Source organism: Motacilla alba, chromosome 8, assembly GCF_015832195.1.
Source record: "Motacilla alba alba isolate MOTALB_02 chromosome 8, Motacilla_alba_V1.0_pri, whole genome shotgun sequence".
NCBI lineage: Eukaryota > Metazoa > Chordata > Aves > Passeriformes > Motacillidae > Motacilla > Motacilla alba.
Genome location: NC_052023.1, coordinates 23,537,736 through 23,555,296, shown reverse-complemented (window position 1 = coordinate 23,555,296; position 17,561 = coordinate 23,537,736). Strand labels below are relative to the sequence as shown.

At 44.3% G+C, this 17,561-nt stretch overlaps 1 protein-coding gene across 4 annotated transcripts in view; it reads right to left on the bottom strand.

Moving 5' to 3' along the window:
- Positions 1-16,610, bottom strand: part of SMG7 (SMG7 nonsense mediated mRNA decay factor) — a 51,843-nt gene extending 35,233 nt beyond the window's left edge. For all 4 annotated transcript variants that reach the window (XM_038144066.1, XM_038144069.1, XM_038144068.1 and 1 more), the window contains exon 1: positions 16,316-16,610. In XM_038144066.1, coding sequence (XP_037999994.1) covers positions 16,316-16,344 — 29 coding nt within the window. In that variant the 5' untranslated portion in view covers positions 16,345-16,610. The remainder of the gene's footprint in view (positions 1-16,315) is intronic.
- Positions 16,611-17,561: the final 951 nt, after the last annotated feature.

The following is a 17,561-nucleotide window of genomic DNA, read 5'->3' as shown; positions in this document are numbered from 1 at the left end:
CATAGAAAAGGTAAATTTTCTATACTAGCATACTAAAAGTCAAACATTTAATATTTTAATTTCATTATTTCAATATTTGGCAAGGGTCACAGCAGAAGGAACTTCAAAGCAACAACCTGTCATTTTAGATTTTCCTCAAAATAACAGCTATCTTCAACAAAAAATTATAATAGTTTTAATACTCTGTGGGGTTTTTTTCCTTTATTTGTCTGTATTTAAGCATACTCATGCTGATTTAGGGCAGGTGGAAGCAGTAGGAAACACTAACAGCATGGACACTGAATATTCCACAGCATATTTAGGGGAGATTGGTTGTTCAGAAGTCACCAAGCACTGTATCCAAGACAACATTCACATCTGGAGTTTAGTACTTCAGATGTGAGGAAAACCTGCTGATACAAATGGTTGACAGTTTTTTGGAAAATAAGTATTTTTCCTTCAATTCCTAAGAGTTACCACTAACACTTGCTAAAACTGAAAGCTTTCTTTACAGTTTTTAGAGACTCTCTGGCTACTAATCCTTTACAGCTGGTACACTTTGCTAAAGGTTGCATTCTGAAACAAAACTCTGACTTCCCCGAACTGTTTTGTGGACAGTAACTGTATCTCTAACTATGACCTGTCAAAAGGAAATATTTTTACAGCAATCTTAGGATTGTGCATAAACCTAGATGGTTATGCCTGAAGTACAGTAGTAGCAAACCTGTGGGTAAACTTCATCTTTTATTTTTCCTCCACCCATTAATTCAACAGCACCTTCAGACAACAGCTCCTGTTAACAGCCTCACATACCTTTTCCTGAAAGGGCAAACGGATGAAATCAGGATTTTGCAGGGGTATAAGCCAGGAAAATTAAATATAAAATTTAATATAAAAATATAAAATTAAATTTTACTTATTAATTTGTGTAAAGACTCTACCTACTCATACATCAGACACGTATTGTTAAACAACTTTAACAGCTTTACCTCTATAGAACAAGTTCTTACTGTTCCAAACTTTCAAGTGTTGCCACCTAATTTAAATGACCGTAGTTTGCACAAAGTTCTGGAATTGCTTGCTTTGGGAGCTGGCAGGTTTGAGTGATGTCAGCTCTTACTGAGCTAGCAAGAGATCTTCAGCCTGTGGGTCATGGAATTAAATGTTCCATGTGCCTTGGAAGGCCACTGCTAACACACACTAATGAAAAACACCTTTAACAGAATCATCTTATTGTCAATTTTATGTGCTAAATAGTTTAAATCTTATTATTCCTCTTACAGGCAGCTGAAGCCAGGGTACAGCTAATTTCCTTGACCTGCAGTTTAATCAGATTATAGCTGTAGATCAAAGCCACAGAAACAAGTATTTCATCACCAGTTAAAAACAAAACAAAACAAAACTGCACTTCTGCAAGCACATATTAAAGCACCTGAATACAAACCCCCTCCACAGGGAATCCTGCTCTATTCCTTTTGTTATCACCGTAGCTGAGGGAGGATGTTGAGAAATGGGGACACAGAGCAGAGTTTTCCTTAATCCCATCTCCCCTCCTTCTCCTCTATAAGAAGCAAGTCATAATAATCATCCTCAAAACACAACCACCAAAAGCAACTCTTTCCAAGTTTGATCAGAGCTGACAACTGTCCTCCATGCGTAAGGGTAGAAGTACCCTTGAAGTCAGCTTCATTCAAACTCATTTTCTTCCTCCAGTTTCATGGAAGTCAGTTTCTTTGTCCCAAGATTTTAAAACGATATGCCCCAAAGGTAAAAGCACTCCTAAGGGAAGTTAATGTGTTCTTAATCTCTGATTTAATTTACAGAGAGGGAAATACAAATCTCCTGCCCTGCTCAGGCTTCCAGCATTCCACTGCCTCCACTGGACTCTCCACTCTCCCCCTCCTTACACAACCTGGAGTCAGAACGTGAGCTAAATGCCTCAGAAATGGGGTCCAGCCATTCAGGATCAGCAACACGCCTCCATCTGTTCCACAGAACTCCAAAATTTAAGCCAGGAGAGTTACCTGAAAACTACATACCTAACAACCTGTATTTTCCAATACAAGCAAGAACAGCTGGCAATAAATATAATGTTAGGACTAGCTCAGGAAGGCTCAGCTGTGTTTCTATAGTAATTTTTTAAAAATACTGACTATGCTGTTCTTTAACCCATTATCTTGACCTACTAGTTACGTGGAATTTTATTAAAGACAGCAGGGATAATAATAACCTCTAAATGGATGCTACCCAACAAAGAAAAGCACAAAAACTCCAGTCACCTTTACCCTGTTCACCTTCCAGGACCTGATAGTGTAGCTCCATAGGTAACCCTGACATTATTTTCAGTATAGAAAAATTCTAGTTTAGTAACAATAATAAGAATTTATGGCTATAAAAAGGCATGCTCAGGAAATAATAAATAGATACTTAATATGTGTGGTGATTCAAGACATTGATATATATATTCATGTTAAGGAATACCTTCAAAAGAAAGCTTTTAATAGCAAACAGTAAAAAATGAATACTTTTGTGGAATACCCGGGCACATCCATACAGTACCACATTTACTACACTGGCTGACAATATGTCAGCTTTGCAGCTGACCTGAGAACAAGTGAAAGGCAAAACACTTAAGATCAAATACATAATCCATCTGTATATCTCCTCCAATCTTTACACCATTCCTTGGATAAACAGATTTTTCAAAACTAAGGCAATCTTAAAGGTACAAGTGCACAAAACCTTCAAGATTGCCCTCCAATCCTCTCAGTCATGGACAGCCCTCTCCCTTAAAGGAAGTTAGACACCAAAACAAAGCCCTGCTCCCTCACTACCCACAATAAGGAACTTTGGGGAAGTACACAGAGGGTTACCAGTTCTTAGGACTATGGCCCTATGAACTTGCCATGGTAATTCTTACAAGGTTTTGAGACTGAGCAAGGAGAAACAACAGAATTATTTTCTGAACAACAACCACAAACCCTCCCCAAACTACGGCCTTGTAATAAATGTATCGTGTGATGTTTGCTCTAGCAAATGTTAAACCTATGTTGTAAGGTTGAAAGAAGTTCTGTTAAGATCTGGTGATTTTTTTAATACAAGTTTTGTAATGTTGAAAGTTGATCTCTGACCATTGGGAAAGTCGAAGCAAGAAGGACTGCGCAGACCCTGAGAGGCGGGATGAAGGAAGAGCTGGGTGGGAAGAGTGTAGGGAGGGGTGGCTTGTCAATAGCATAAATAAAGATAGCTATGAGTGTGGGCAGTGTGCCTCCGGCTGCAGCTAAGCACCCAGCACTGTCCCTTTTTCCTTATTCAGTCCCTTGTTGTGGTTCAATAAACCTTTTAAAGTTTGAAGATGTGAGGAGTCGTTTCTCACACCCTTTTTTTCTCTTTTAAACCCTGATGAGAGTGTACACTATCAGGTCTCAGTGGTGATAAATGTACAGTAACACCAGCAGTAATTTGCTATATCACAGTTCCTGACTTGGTAAAATCACTTGTGTTAAGGGGCTAGAAACTGCAGACAACAGATGTTAGAAAAAGTGAACATTACTTCTTTTAACAGCTTTTGCAATGAAAACCATTTCCACAATTACAGAAAGTGCAGATATCTGAGCACTGAGATCAGCTTCAGATGGGTATCATCAAATCCGTTTCAGGAAGTTCTTCTCTTCAAGTCAGCCCTGGAGAAGCCTGATCAGGTCAGGCAGCAGACATCAGCCCTCCCTGGACACTGCATGGGATCTCCCGGAACAAGCATAGAGAATCCAGTTGAAAGGAAGGAAATTACAGTCAGTTCAGTGCCACACGTGCCATGCTGACAAAATGTGCCCTCTCACCTGCCCACAGAGCTGGAGAGCAGTGACACACATTTCCCTCTAGAAAGGCCACTCCACTTTGCATCAAGAGGGCAACAACTGCAGCATCCAAATTCTGACTTTCAGCTCTACAAGTTTCCTGCTGCCTCCAACCTCCACTAAGAGCTTGGAATATAAAACTCAGATCTCTTGCTCATTTTTGGTGTTCCCTACAGAACCCCTTGCTCTCAATCCCTGCCTCAAATTGCCCCTTGCACAGAGGCAAATGCTGACTTTAGGCTCAGTAAGGCTGGAATGACTCCAACACAGAGGAAATTATCATTTAAGAGGAGTCAGTTACTGGGAATTTGAGATACTGTCTTCATTCCTAAGCAGCAGATGGATAAAGAGCAAATCCATTTAGATGGTACCATCAGAGGTGGCAGAAATAAAGCTCAAGTAATCCCTCATACTGTGCTTGTGGCAGGTTAGCTATGACAGATACAGTGGAGTTCAGCGTTTTCAACACGTGCCCTCCAAGTCCTTATACTAAGATCTATGCCCAGATAGTCAAGGCCTTCCAAAACATAAGCCCTAAAGAAAAATGATTGATATTTAAATATTGTGATCATTCAGTAACTGTAAACTGGTTTTTGCCAATCTGATTTGTTTTATGAACTCCCAATCACATCAACATCACACAAAACACACATCTATGCACAAACACAACATACCCAAAAGTTTTAAAAAGCTTTTCATTATTAAGAGGTTTGAAAGGGCACCACATGGTACACACAAGCCTTGACAAAAACACACCCTGATTACATCTGGATAGGATCCTAATTGCAAGCTGCATCTTAGGAATTATTTCCAATTCTCCATCTTGAAATTACATGCAAACCATACCCTGAAAGCACAGTAACGGCAGAAGGCTGAACACCAGTCAGGGAGAATTATATCCTTCATTTATGATAATTAAATGGGTACTCAGTACATCACTGCCAATCATTTACAGGAGTCTCATTAGCTGCTCCCCATTCTCTATCAGAAACACATGGGCAATGCTGTTCTGAGATAAACTTACTTTCCAAGTAGAGAATATTCAAATAATTTCTGGCTTAGCAACACAGGACTCACCCACAGTCTGTGCTGCTGGCTCTCCTCAGTTCAGGAGTGGCTCACCCAGAAGGGCTGTTGGCTACAATACCCCAGTCCACCACCAAAACACATGGTACTCCTGGAATATGGGAAGTTACTCTGTTCTGTATTCAGCTGAAGGGGAAACCTATGACCAATCCAACCACCTCAGAACTAGCAAATGTTATTAGCACAGGAGGGAAGCAGATGGATGCACTACTACAAGAACTGTCCTCTCCAGGAAAGGTGCAGCTTGAAGCTTTTGAGGCCCATCAAACACCAAGAGGTCTGGAGGAAATCCAGCCAGGTTGAAGAGATGCAGCTCCCTGGCCCAAGTCCACCTGACCTGTGTAGCTCTGCTGCAGCAGGCCCAAACTGCCTCTGAACAGATCTGCTGCCACCATTGCCCCACTGAGTGCTGCCAGGTACTCCCAGTTAACCAGTAACCTTCTTTCCTGTTTTGAAAACTAATGGATTGTTAGGAGCAAGCATCTGGGTAAATATGTAACCCCAAGGTTAAATCTACTTGTGAGGCCTAAATATTTTTATTAAAAAACGAAAAATTATTTCAAATTTAAATCTCCAGACCTAAAACAGAGTCCTTTCTAGTTCTGTCAGAAAAGTTCACATGATGTTCAGCTGACTACAAATCAGTATCTGGTTTATGAATCATATATGGGAAAATGTGGGGGTTTAGCAGACCTTTACTAAACATAAACTGTAGAAAAGAATAACATGAATGCAGTTTTCCAGACTGCAGTCTCCCTTCCAGCAGTCAGACCAGACCTCTTTATCTTCTGCAAAGGCTGAGGAAAAGGCTCCATAGCAATGGATTAACACATCCCACCTGAAGATCAAATTGTAAGCCTAGAAAGACCCTCAAAAGGTTATACAGCCCATTCCATCACCCTGATGTTATTTCTGACAAACATTTAGTTGCTTGTGTTTAAAGTCCTACCAAGTCACCTCCATAGCCAAAGCAGCACCCCGGACGCTCTGCCAAACCATTCCCACATGGCATTATGTCTTGCCTTCAGGAATTGCTGTGTGCCTAGGGTTCACCCACTCCAGCTCCTTCCCAGCACCAAATCCCACAGCAAAAATCACCAGCCTTGCCCAACCCACTGCTACTTCTGCAACATGGGGAAGGGTAGTGACTGTCCTCACTCAGAGAAGACATTCCCTGAATCTCTGAGGCATATTAAGCAAGAAGAGACAATACCAACAAAAGATTCAACATGTGACTACATAGTTACCAGTTTTTAACTCAACATTTGTGTGTTACTCAGGCTGCACAAGCCAATGCAGCCCCTGCATTCCACTTTGCAATCAACTATAGACTGGATTTCATAGTCATTTGTTTTGTGTAGTACACTAGCCTGTCCAAAACAAGTTTGAAAATAGAATAATTTTGGCACTGTGCTTCAGCGTTTGACAATAAAGCAGGGAAACGAGGTGAATCATGCTGCTTTAATACCAAAATCTGAAATCCAAATGTTCAAGAGCATTTTCCATTATACACAAAAAATTTCCTGCACCTGAGTCCTTAAAGGCCCAAAGATCTTCATGTCTTTTGGATATGTCCTCCCTGAAAACAAAACACTCTTGACCTACATCACCTAATGCTCCAGCATAGCAGTTCTCAAAGAATTATTTCAGGAATGAACACAATCAGTTATGCAGGACAGAAGATACATTTCTGTAACCATCTTTCATTAAAGAGTACAGAATTTGAACTGATCTTGAACGAGTATCCCCAAATTCTTAGCATGTAAGGTAATGTTACAGGCAGACACAGCACTTTTTTTAGTGCTGACTTCTGACTGGCCACCTATGATGGAAGGGACCAAAACATTCTCTAGTTGCACAAGCAGCATCAGCAAGCACTTGACATCTTCACTAGAAACACACTGGAAATATTCTTCTGGGTACTTTCACGCATTAGAGATTATTTTAGTATTTGATATCAAAACCAGAAAACAGGTACTCCAGCTGAATTCAGAGCAAGACACAATCCCCTAAAGATGTCTTTGCCCCAAGCCCCATATCTCCTACCATTTACCTCAAAACAAATAAATCTCTAAATTAAACAGTCATGCTATGTTCAAGCTGGGTGGAATACCTGCCACACATTCATGCCCTGGCATAATCTGTGTGACAAGCTCATAAATTAAGGCCTGCTGTAATAATTCAGATGCATGTCAACAATTCATATTAAGGATTTGATCACTTCTTTTCCTGTTAAAGATTTCACATATATGTTCAACATTACACCTATCAATGGTATAAAGACAAATTTAAATCCTTCTTGATTTTTACTGCAAGTTTACTCTGCATATTAAGGATTTGATCACTTCTTTTCCAGTTAAAGATTTCACTTACATGTTCAACATTACATCTATGAATGGTATTAAGACAAATTTAAATCCTTCTTGATTTTTACTGCAAGTTTACTCTGCATATTAAGGATTTGATCACTTCTTTTCCAGTTAAAGATTTCACTTACATGTTCAACATTACATCTATGAATGGTATTAAGACAAATTTAAATCCTTCTTGATTTTTACTGCAAGTTTACTCTGCATATTTTAATAACTAAATTTACAATCATTGACCAATACAGAAATCTCACTTTAAAAAAAAAACCAACAAACTGAAATAATATTTCCTTTATTTTTTCTAGTAACTGAAGCAACATGTTTGAGCTCTAAGAGCTGCTTCAGTTTTCATGTTTTTATACACTTTTGGTGGGTCTGGGTCTTTCTTTAATACTTATAAATGCAGCTTAAATCCTTTGAAACACAATTCTTACCAACAGATTGGCTTTTTCCAGGGAATATCTGGCTGGATTAAGTCTCTTTCCTCACAAGCTTGGTTATGGCAATGTCATTAAAAAGTATTTACACTATTTCAAGACAGACAGCTTCAACAGCCAGAAGTTTTGTCCCATTCTTCCTTCTCCAGAGGTACAGAGGATTAGCATTTTCATTTTCAGTTATTATTAGGCTAGTTTGGAAAATCTGCCCTAAAGATCCCTCATAACAGCTCAAGTGTACCTTGAATTAAGAGCAGGAATGCCTAAAGGCCCTGCCAAAACCAGTACTGTCTGCAGAAGGAATCAAAGCTGTCAAAGGTTGTTCGGGTTAAAAAAAGATTATCACACAGTCACAGCTGTTTGACACACAGCAATATCCACATGCTTTCTCCACATCATGGCGAGACCAACACAGGACAAGGCAAATCAAACACCAGGAGAACTCCACTGCAACAGACAGTAGCACAATTCACAGGATTATCATTAAAAAAAGGGAGAAAATGGTCTTCGCAACAGAATTCATTTATTCTTCACGTCTAGGGAAGTTAAGATGTGGTAAATAACATAGCACAGACTATGGGGGGTCCAGGGGGCCCAAAACAGGCAGGCTCCAAACAAACTGCCCTCTGCCATAGCCTGACCAAACAGGAACTACTCTCATTAAATGAAGACATCATCAAACACCAAAGTCTGAAGTAAAGATGCTTAATGCCCAAAAGACCTGTTTCCTTTAAGTAGTTGGAGAAATGTTCCCCACACTATTTTGGCAGAATCAGTCTTAAAGGTTACACACTCAAAATGAATTTGTCATTTTCTAACAGCTAGAGAGTAGCTCTCAGATAATTCAACTGTACAACAAGCAGGGCCTGCAGACTCAAAACAGACAATGCTTCAGAGGAGAGGAGGGGGAAAAATAAAATTAAAATAACCTTCACCCATACCACCATTAGACAAAACAGGAAACTGTTCAATGAGGCTGAGCACTGGAGGACACTTTCAGCACCAAAAACAATGAAATAAAAAAAAAGAGAAATAGACTGATGTATTCAGGACATAGTAAGTACTTTCAGAGATATTATCTTTGTTTTCCATGAAGATGGAAGATAATATTCATTCTAGCAGGACTTCTAAGTACCTCAAGGGTATCTCTGATTTGAGTCCCATCAGTGAAATTCAGTCTGCCACCCATAGCTCTGTAACAATCCCAAGAGATTCAGAGACTCCTCAGCCTTCTGGTTCCTTATGATAATCCCTTGAGTGGAGAAACCAGTGTGAATAATCCAAGAAAAGTCTGACTGGAATACAGAAAGAAGAGAAGGCACACCTAATGTCACTCCAAAAAGTTTATTCCACCCCAGCTCAGCTCACAGGATTGCATTGATCTGAACAAATACCTGCTGATTTAACTCAGAGGAATTTAAATATCCAGCTTCAGAACACTGTTTAAGCCATTTTCCCCTCATTTGGTCATCTGGGAAGTCCCCAAGTTTACAATGAAAAATTCCTCTTAAATTCAAATGGGAAGAGCAGCAGTGGGCAGACAAGTCTAGAAATGTGGCCCAAAGGTGGGACTCGGAGCAGGGCTGCACAAGTGGCAGCTGGTGATGACTCCAGTACAGCTCTAATGCTGCCAGCAATACCCTGCCCAGTGCAACAACTCAAATGCTCAGCAGGTACACACAAAGAAAGCCACCAGCCCTCCACCCTGGAATCATGAGAACCGATGGCCCAGAGTCCTCACGTCACTTCACAACAAACAATCTGTTATTCCTCTATTCCATCCACAGCACTAAGATGGAGAAATAAGATACCATATCCCTCCCTGAGCACAGGAAAACCTGTGTTTTCCCAAACACCACTTAAATTCATGACCTCCCTCATAATACATGAAAAAGTACAGAATCAAAGTATGCATCTCTGCTAATGATTTTAAAGAAAAAATCTGTGGGTTTACTCCCCTCCTGCCTGACAGCAGCTGTGCAGTTTTTCCAGTAAGATGAGGACAATCCTCAAGTTCAAAGTAATGAAAGCAACAACTAGTGTCCTCCCACATATATTCCTTACAAATTACAGCTTCATTCTTTAACTGCTCTTCTACCAGCCTGCTGCTATGAGTGAATCTCTGCCACTGTTGTGAAGATGAAGAACCCTTAAACTTCTACAATCCCCAGCAGCTCCTCATCCAACAAAATCAGATCCTACAGCAAATTATCCTCTTTTCCCTCCCCAGCCACTATGCACTTGAACTGCAATTATTCCTCTTCTATTCTCATTTTTTGCTGGCTGAGCAAGGCAGGGAACATGCCAAGGCATTTATCCATCAAGTCACTGACTTCTCCCATCAACCCAACCTTTCTTTCTCCAATAGGAAATGCCCACAACAGCCAATGCAGCAAACTAAAAAAATCAGGGAAGCTTCAGTTTCCAGATACATTGATTTAAACAGATTTAGGTTGCTTAACTTAAAAGTTTGTGATACAATTCAGTGCCCAGATCAGCCTATTTAGAGGCTAAAATCATCTCACTGGACCAAGCTATGGTTACTTGTTATGACTTAGGATAGAAGAAGCAGACTTTACAAGTAGCCAGAATATCACAGTATACTTTACACTGTATACTTAAATAAAACAGCTAATTCACCAAGAAAACTCACCCTCTTACCATGCACTGAAATGAAGAAACTGAGGAAGGAACCCCTCCAACGCCCATACTCAGGGATGGGGGCAGCCTTCTCAAAATGCTTTGGTGCCCTCCCTCATTAACGCTTCAGACAAGCATCACCTGGTTTTACTGCCACAACAGAACTTTCTCTTTTCCAATAAAGATCAAACTACATAGGAATACGCAGGTTAGAACAAGAACTAATTGCTACAGGAATCAGCCCTGCCATCAAAAATAAATAAATAAATGAATGAATACAGCTGTAACTTTACTTACACTAACCTGCACTTCTAGGTCACTGGAACACTGTGGTGCAAGTAACCTCACAGCAGAGCACAACGAGAGTGCACAAGAGCATACACTGTGTTCTGCAGCAAGGGGAGACTCTCAGTCCAGACTGGAAAGAGGGGGATGGCTTGTTGATAGTGAGACCAGGTACATTCTATAAGGATGATATTCTACACATAGCTACAGCCATATTCTAAGAAACAGGACACTATTCACCGGGTTATGGGTCAGGGAGCACTTTATTGATAATGAGCACTATCACTCCAAGCAGCAGTCCCACCCCAGTCTAACCATTAGTGCTTCAATCCTGTTGCACACAACTTCACCCTTTTTGTCAGCACATCTGTAGTAACACAATGAATGGGATCAGGAAAACAACTTGGACCAAACCCCATGGGTAAAAAACAAAACTAAAGCAGTTTTAACCTAGTGTGGTCCCCCAGTTCAGCTTCCTTTAGAATTGGCCATAAACTTATAAACTTATGCCATCACATCAGGGTTGAGGGTGCTAAGGGAGAGTGAGAAACTTCCATCAAGAGCTGTTCAAGTTTAAAACCCACCCTTGGTCTGTATGGCCAAGCTTTTGCCAAGTGCTAAGCAAGTCACATTCCCTGGTTACTGTAGCCCTCTTCTCTCTGGCTCATGTCCACCTTCCTGCCAGTCCCTCCAGCAGAAAAATATGCCCAGCACCTGCTCACCTGCACAGGCACTCCCATCCCTGCTGCTACATCCCTACAGAGGAGCATGCTCCAACCCCAGCACAGAAACGAGCACACCACAGCTCAGGGGAAGTTCTGTAAGTGGCTTTACCCCAGCTGGGCCCTGCCTGCTTCTCTCTCACCAGGCACACTCATTTGGATCATCCAGACATGATCACCTAACCAGCTAACTTTCACAAAGTTATAATGGCAGCAACCAATTTCAGGACACTTGAACAAGCCTTGTTTCCTTAGGAATTGAGGTTTGAAAAACAAAAAATTATCACAGGCGTGACAGTGAGTTTAGCACAAATTGTCCCTGGGTGACTGGAGGATGCTCAATAATTTGGATGCCCACGATAGGAAAAAGGGAACAAGTAATTGCTGCCCAGACACCTGAGGAGTATGGTGTGTGTCTTGGGGCTCTCAGCAAGATGCATTTCGTTCAGCAGAAAGCTCAGTGGGTAATTGCTTGACACTTTTTTGATTGTGATTCTTTTCACTTCATAGGTCACCACAAAAAGCTTGTTGATCCTAAGTAAATAGCAGGCGCCATCAATCTTTTAACTTTTCAAATCATTACTCTCACTCTCAAAGAAGAATAAGAAGTGTTGTTCATATTAAATATTGGCAAAAATTCTAGTTACCAAATGGTGGAGACATCTTGTATAGAGAAAAAGACAAAACTAGAAGGGAGACTTTATGTTCCCCCAAAGAAAACATCACCATGCTATGAGGCGTCTCCTGGAAGGCCAAAGCAGGCCCCACTATGTCTCCCCTGCTTAAAATTCAAGAGTAAACACCGTATGAAAGTAGCATTAATCATTTCAGAGAACAAAAAGCTGGAGGGAATTCTTTCCAAGGCTGATTTGGTCATGTTCAGCTACCAAGACAAATCAAGAAAGCTGTGGAACAACTGGAGCAAGGCCTCCAGAGCAGTCAGGGCTGAAGCACTTGCATTTGGGACTGGAGCAGAGGCTGTGGAGCCAGGCTAGGTCAGCCTGAGGCAGGGAAGGCTCCAGGGTACCCTCAGCTGCCACATGCCTCCAGGGAGGGGATTGAGAAGATAGATCCAGGCTCTCCATGTGGGAGCACAAGCGACAATGGGCATAAGTTAATGGAGAGGTTCAGACTGAATGTACAGATAATCTTTTCCACCACAAGGATATTCAAGCTTCCCCACAAGGCTGGAATGTCTCTATCCCTGGAGGTTCTCAAGCCCTAGGCACTTGGTCTGAACCCAGAGCTGTCCCTGCTGTGAGCAGGAGGCTGGACAGGAGCCTCCTGAGGCCTCTCCTCCAGCCTTGTGACCCTGCCAACTCCAAGAAATCCATTGCAGAGACACAGGGTTCTCTATTAAGAGGTTACATTTACTAACTTTTTCCTTCATATACTCCCAAGATAATTAAATAACTGACTTAGTCTTGCTGAGACTCACTCAAGCAGTATTCTGGTTGGTACCTTTCCAGCACAGACAAGCATCACCTCTACATCATCCTGACCAGGAATCAGTACCAGAACATGCTCACACACAGACTGCAATTACCTCTGCTCTAGCCTCCTCCTTTAAAAGAGAAGGAACACTGCAAAGAGGTGTGTCACAGGCTGGCAGACAGCAAAGGAGTAACCATGAAGAGACACAGCAGATGCAGAAGTTAATGGAGCTACTGATGAGTCTTCAAAAAAGAGACCCACAATTTGAATTATTAAAGCAGTCAAACCTTTAATGAATTTGGTTATAGCCTCATCATAAGGCTACAGGAAACCACCTACTGGTTCATCAGCACTGGAATTTCTAAGCAGTGTTCAAGCCCTGTAATTCAAGCACCTTTTATTCTACATTTGTGCTTGAGCTAAAAGCCACAGTTTACCAGAGCAACACCACATTTAACTGGTAACTGAGCTCTCATCTTTCTGAAATGCAGTTGAGACAATCATATGTCAAACTGCTAAACTTCTGAATCCTAGTTAACTCCTTTTTGAACATTAACACGCAAAATTGGCATTAAAGATCATTTCTCTAAAGTGAATAAACATGGACTAAAGCTCAACACTGGCTTATAAAACGGATGTGCTCAGAAGTTTCTGTGCTATTGTGTCAGAAATCCTATCAGTGATATTTTGCTTAAAAGTGATTTCTTTTATATCTAGCAGGATACATGAAATGTCTACTTTAAGACAAGTGCCCCATGAGATTAATTTGATTTCTGGGGAGTACTTGTAGATTCCCCAAGCAGCACAAATAGCATGGACACAAATTTTTAACCAGATGTGATGAACAGATTCACCTGAACAGGGAGACTTGAACAGTGCCCCTGTTTCCTAAAATATCGTTTAGGTTCTTGTCTCCTAAAAGAACCCTCTGAAAGGTCTACTCACCTTACCAGATGCAATGCAAGCCTTTGAGAAGTGACTCAAACAATGACTCCAGTGGTAGGAAACTAGATGGGAGAGAACAGACTCCAATACTCTTGACAGGTGACTTTGAAAAGGATAAAACTGGGGAGGCAAAAATCCCAAAAATCTATTGCAACATAGGAAGATGACTTAAAAACTGACTTTCCTGGAACTTTTCAAAGACTCAGTACATGAAGCCTGACCTTATTTGCTCTTCCTGGAAGACTTCTGTAGGGGGCTCATGTGTTCCTCAGTTCTCACAGGTTGACTGAAGGGGCACAGTCCTTCAAGGAGAGCATTTTAAAATAGCTGATTCACACACATACAGAAAGCAAGAACCCAGAAGTGGAGGAGTTAAGGTAGTCCAGCTAAAAGTCCATTCTTCCCCGCTCACCTTTGCAACAGCTTGATTCCTGCAGAGTCATTATTTCACTAGGTATTCAATCGTTACATGTTCACCTTAGAAACCTGTCTCATTTCTGCCTAAAATCCAAACACACAGAAAAATGATTTCTTGCAGAAACCTTTCAGTCCCTCCTTAGTGTTAAGACTACGAAGACAGCAGAGACTACTTGCCTCATGTCTTCATTTGACACAACATTTTGTTAAGCTGCCCTCTCACATTGTTACACTTTGATGTTCATTACAGTTGGACTGAGCCTGCCCTGCCACAGTAAAAAGGAGCATGCCCTGCTCCTTAAGACAGAGTACTAACAGAACTGGCTCTGAGAGTCTGAGGCTTAATTCCCAGTTCCCTTTATGAGCCTGGGCTGCAGTACTCTGCAGCTGCATTTCTGCCCTATGCAAATCAAACCATTTAAATGTACATTTCACAGCTTTTCAAGGAACCCTTCCCCGAGCACACCTTCTACAGAGAGAACAAACCCAAACGGTCTTCAGAGGCAGAAGGAAGATGAGGGACTACAGAATGCTTGAGAAGCTTAGAAGGGGACTGTGCTGTTGTTTTAGGAAGAAATAAGGCTCTTGGTGACAGAGACACTGACTGTAACGCATTAGTTATGTGCACACACGCGTCAGTCCTGTTGCTTTGGCACAATATAAACAAAGCAGTCGGGAAAAAGCAGGAACAACCCAGGATGAGCTGAAGTGTGGGAGGAACAAAGAGAGGAGAAACTGGTGATTCCTGCCCACAGCTTACAGGAAGGATTTCCAGCTTGGCACAGCAAAACGCTAAGGAAGAGCCTGGTGGTGCAGGAAGGTGACAGGAGCAGGGACACGTGTAACGTGGTACAGCCTCCCACAGCCCAAAGGACACGTGCAGCCACAAGAAGGAACGGGGAGCCAGATGTTACAATATTATTAAGACACGTCCTACAATAAAAAGCAAGTCTTTTACTGATAGAAGATTGCTAATAATAAAGCATTTAAAAGCTTTGTCATAATCAAAGAGGAAAGAAAGAATGAAGACGTTTCATGACAGCATAGGTATACTCACCTGGAAGAGCAAAAGGTCATAAACTCACTATTAGATAAAAAAGATTACTTTTTTCTTCTTTTTTGAAGAAATTAACTTGAGGTAGGATCTGGGATAACAGAAGGAAGCAGAGGCCAAAGACAAGATGAGGAGGAAGAGAGGAATTTGGAGAACCAGCAAGGAGAGACTGCTGAAGTGTTTCAGAACTTTGTAGAGAAAGTCTTTCAAAATGTAAAATCCTCATTGAATTCACTCCTTCTAAATCCTTTTCAAGCCCCGAACTCCTCAGAAGGAATGTGCATGCCCTTTTGGCATACCTACTCCTTTTCCATGAGGTGTTCTGGAAGCATCAGGGGTGACACAACACGATCAACCTGGACAGTTAGTACTTTACAGCTACTGAAAAGCCATTTGTAGCTCACGACGCTGCTCTCCAAAACCACTACAGAACCGCTAAAGAACGAGCATTTGGGTATAAGTTCACCCCAAAGCCTATCACAGTTCTGCTCGTATCAACGTGAGCTATCTCGTGCTCTCGACTTGAGGGACTCGGGAACAGCTCTGTTCCAGAGCACAGCCCTGGCAGCCTCTCCTCTCCCAAACCCTCAGCTGACCGTCCCCGGCACCGACCGGCTGTGTCAGCCGTGACTGAGGACTTCCAGCTGATGGCGAGGGCTGAGACACGACTCCTGCTACTCCCGTTCTCCCGGAGCACCTCCCGGGGCTACGAGCACCGCTCCCGCTCCACAGCCGGGCTCAAACTTGGCGGTCGCTCGGCAGCGCTGGCTTACCGTGCCAGCTCCTCGGGAAGCGATGGGGAATTCCGCCAGGGAAGCCGGTGGCCTCCCCTACCCTCCCCGCGGCTCCAAGGCACCGGCGTGACCTTGCTGTAGAGCCCTGGGCCATGCGGCAGCCAAGCCGGGCCGCCCGGGGGGCTCGGGAGCGCGGCGGCTGGGTTCCGCACAGCGGCCCGGGCACGGCCCGCTCGCGGCCCGGCGCCCCTCACCGCCGCTGCGAGGCCCGAGGGCTCCGAGTCCGCCCGCTCCCCGCCGCTCCCGGGCCGCCCGGCCGCGGCCTCGCCCGCCCGCCGCGCTCCGGACACACTCACCGGAGATACTGCGCGCACAGCAGGCTCATCCTCCGCCGCTCGCCGCCCGTCCCGCCGCGGCTCTCACAGCCCGGGCCGGCCCGCCGCCCCCGCGCCACCGCCGCCGCCGCCTCCCGCCGCCGCCATCTTCCCGTGCAGGGCCCGCGGGGAGGAAGGGGCGGGGTGTTCCCGCTCCGCGCTCCGGCCGGGCAGGACCGCCCGCGCCCCGCCGGCCCCGCCGCCGCGACCCCTCGGCGGCCCGGGCAGCCCCGGCTTCGCCGCTCCGGCACCGGCGGCGTCCGCTCGCCGCTCTCCCGCCCCGCCGAGCCGCTGCGGCCCTCCCGCCGCGCCGGCCGCGCTTCCGGGCCGGACCCCGCCCCCGCCGGCACTTCCGGCGGCGCCACCGGCAAACCCTTCCCCCGCCCGCTGCCATGGCAACCGAAGGGGCGGTGGGGCGTCGCCATGGCAACCGCGGCGCATCCCGGGGCCTGCATCCGCCGCCCGGCCCGCCCGCCGCCGCCGGCTTTGTCACAGCTCCCCCTCGGCCCTCGGAGGGGCGGCGTGCCGGGAGCCCCATGGCGCTGGCGGAAGCCCCGTCACAGAATTACAGAAGCACAGAACGGGGCGGGTTGGAAGGGACCACAGTGAGTCATCGGGTCCCACCTCCCTGCTCAAGCAGGGTCATTCCAGAGCACATGGCACAGGATTGTGTCCCCACAGGTCTGGAATATCCCCAGTGAGCGAGACTCCACACCCTCTCTGGTCTCTGTTCCAGTGCTTGGTCATTGCACAGCAAAGAAATTCTTGGTCATGTTCAGGTTGAATTTCTTGGGCATCCATTTCTGCCCAGGGTCTCTTGTCCCATTGCTGGGCCCCAGGGAGCAGAGCCTGGGCCTTGCTCTGAGCCCTCCCTGCAGACAGGGACAGACAGGGATGAGGGCCCCTCTCAGCTGGATCTGCTCTTGAGGCTGAACAGCTGCAGGTCCCTCGAGAGCTGCTTCACACTCTTCCTCATCTCCTCAGCCTCCTCTGGACCTGTTCCAGGAGCTCCAGGTCTCTCCTGTCCTGAGACAATTAGGTCTCACTGAAGTTTATTTTCTCCAGGCTGAACAACCCCAATTCTCCCAGCCTTTGCTCATAACAAAGCTGCTCCATCCCTCTGATCATCTTGGTAGCCTTGTCTGGACTCGCTCCAGCAGCTCCATGTTCTTCCTGTGCTGGGGACTCTGGAGCTGGACATAGTGCTCCAGGTAGGGTCACCTCAGCA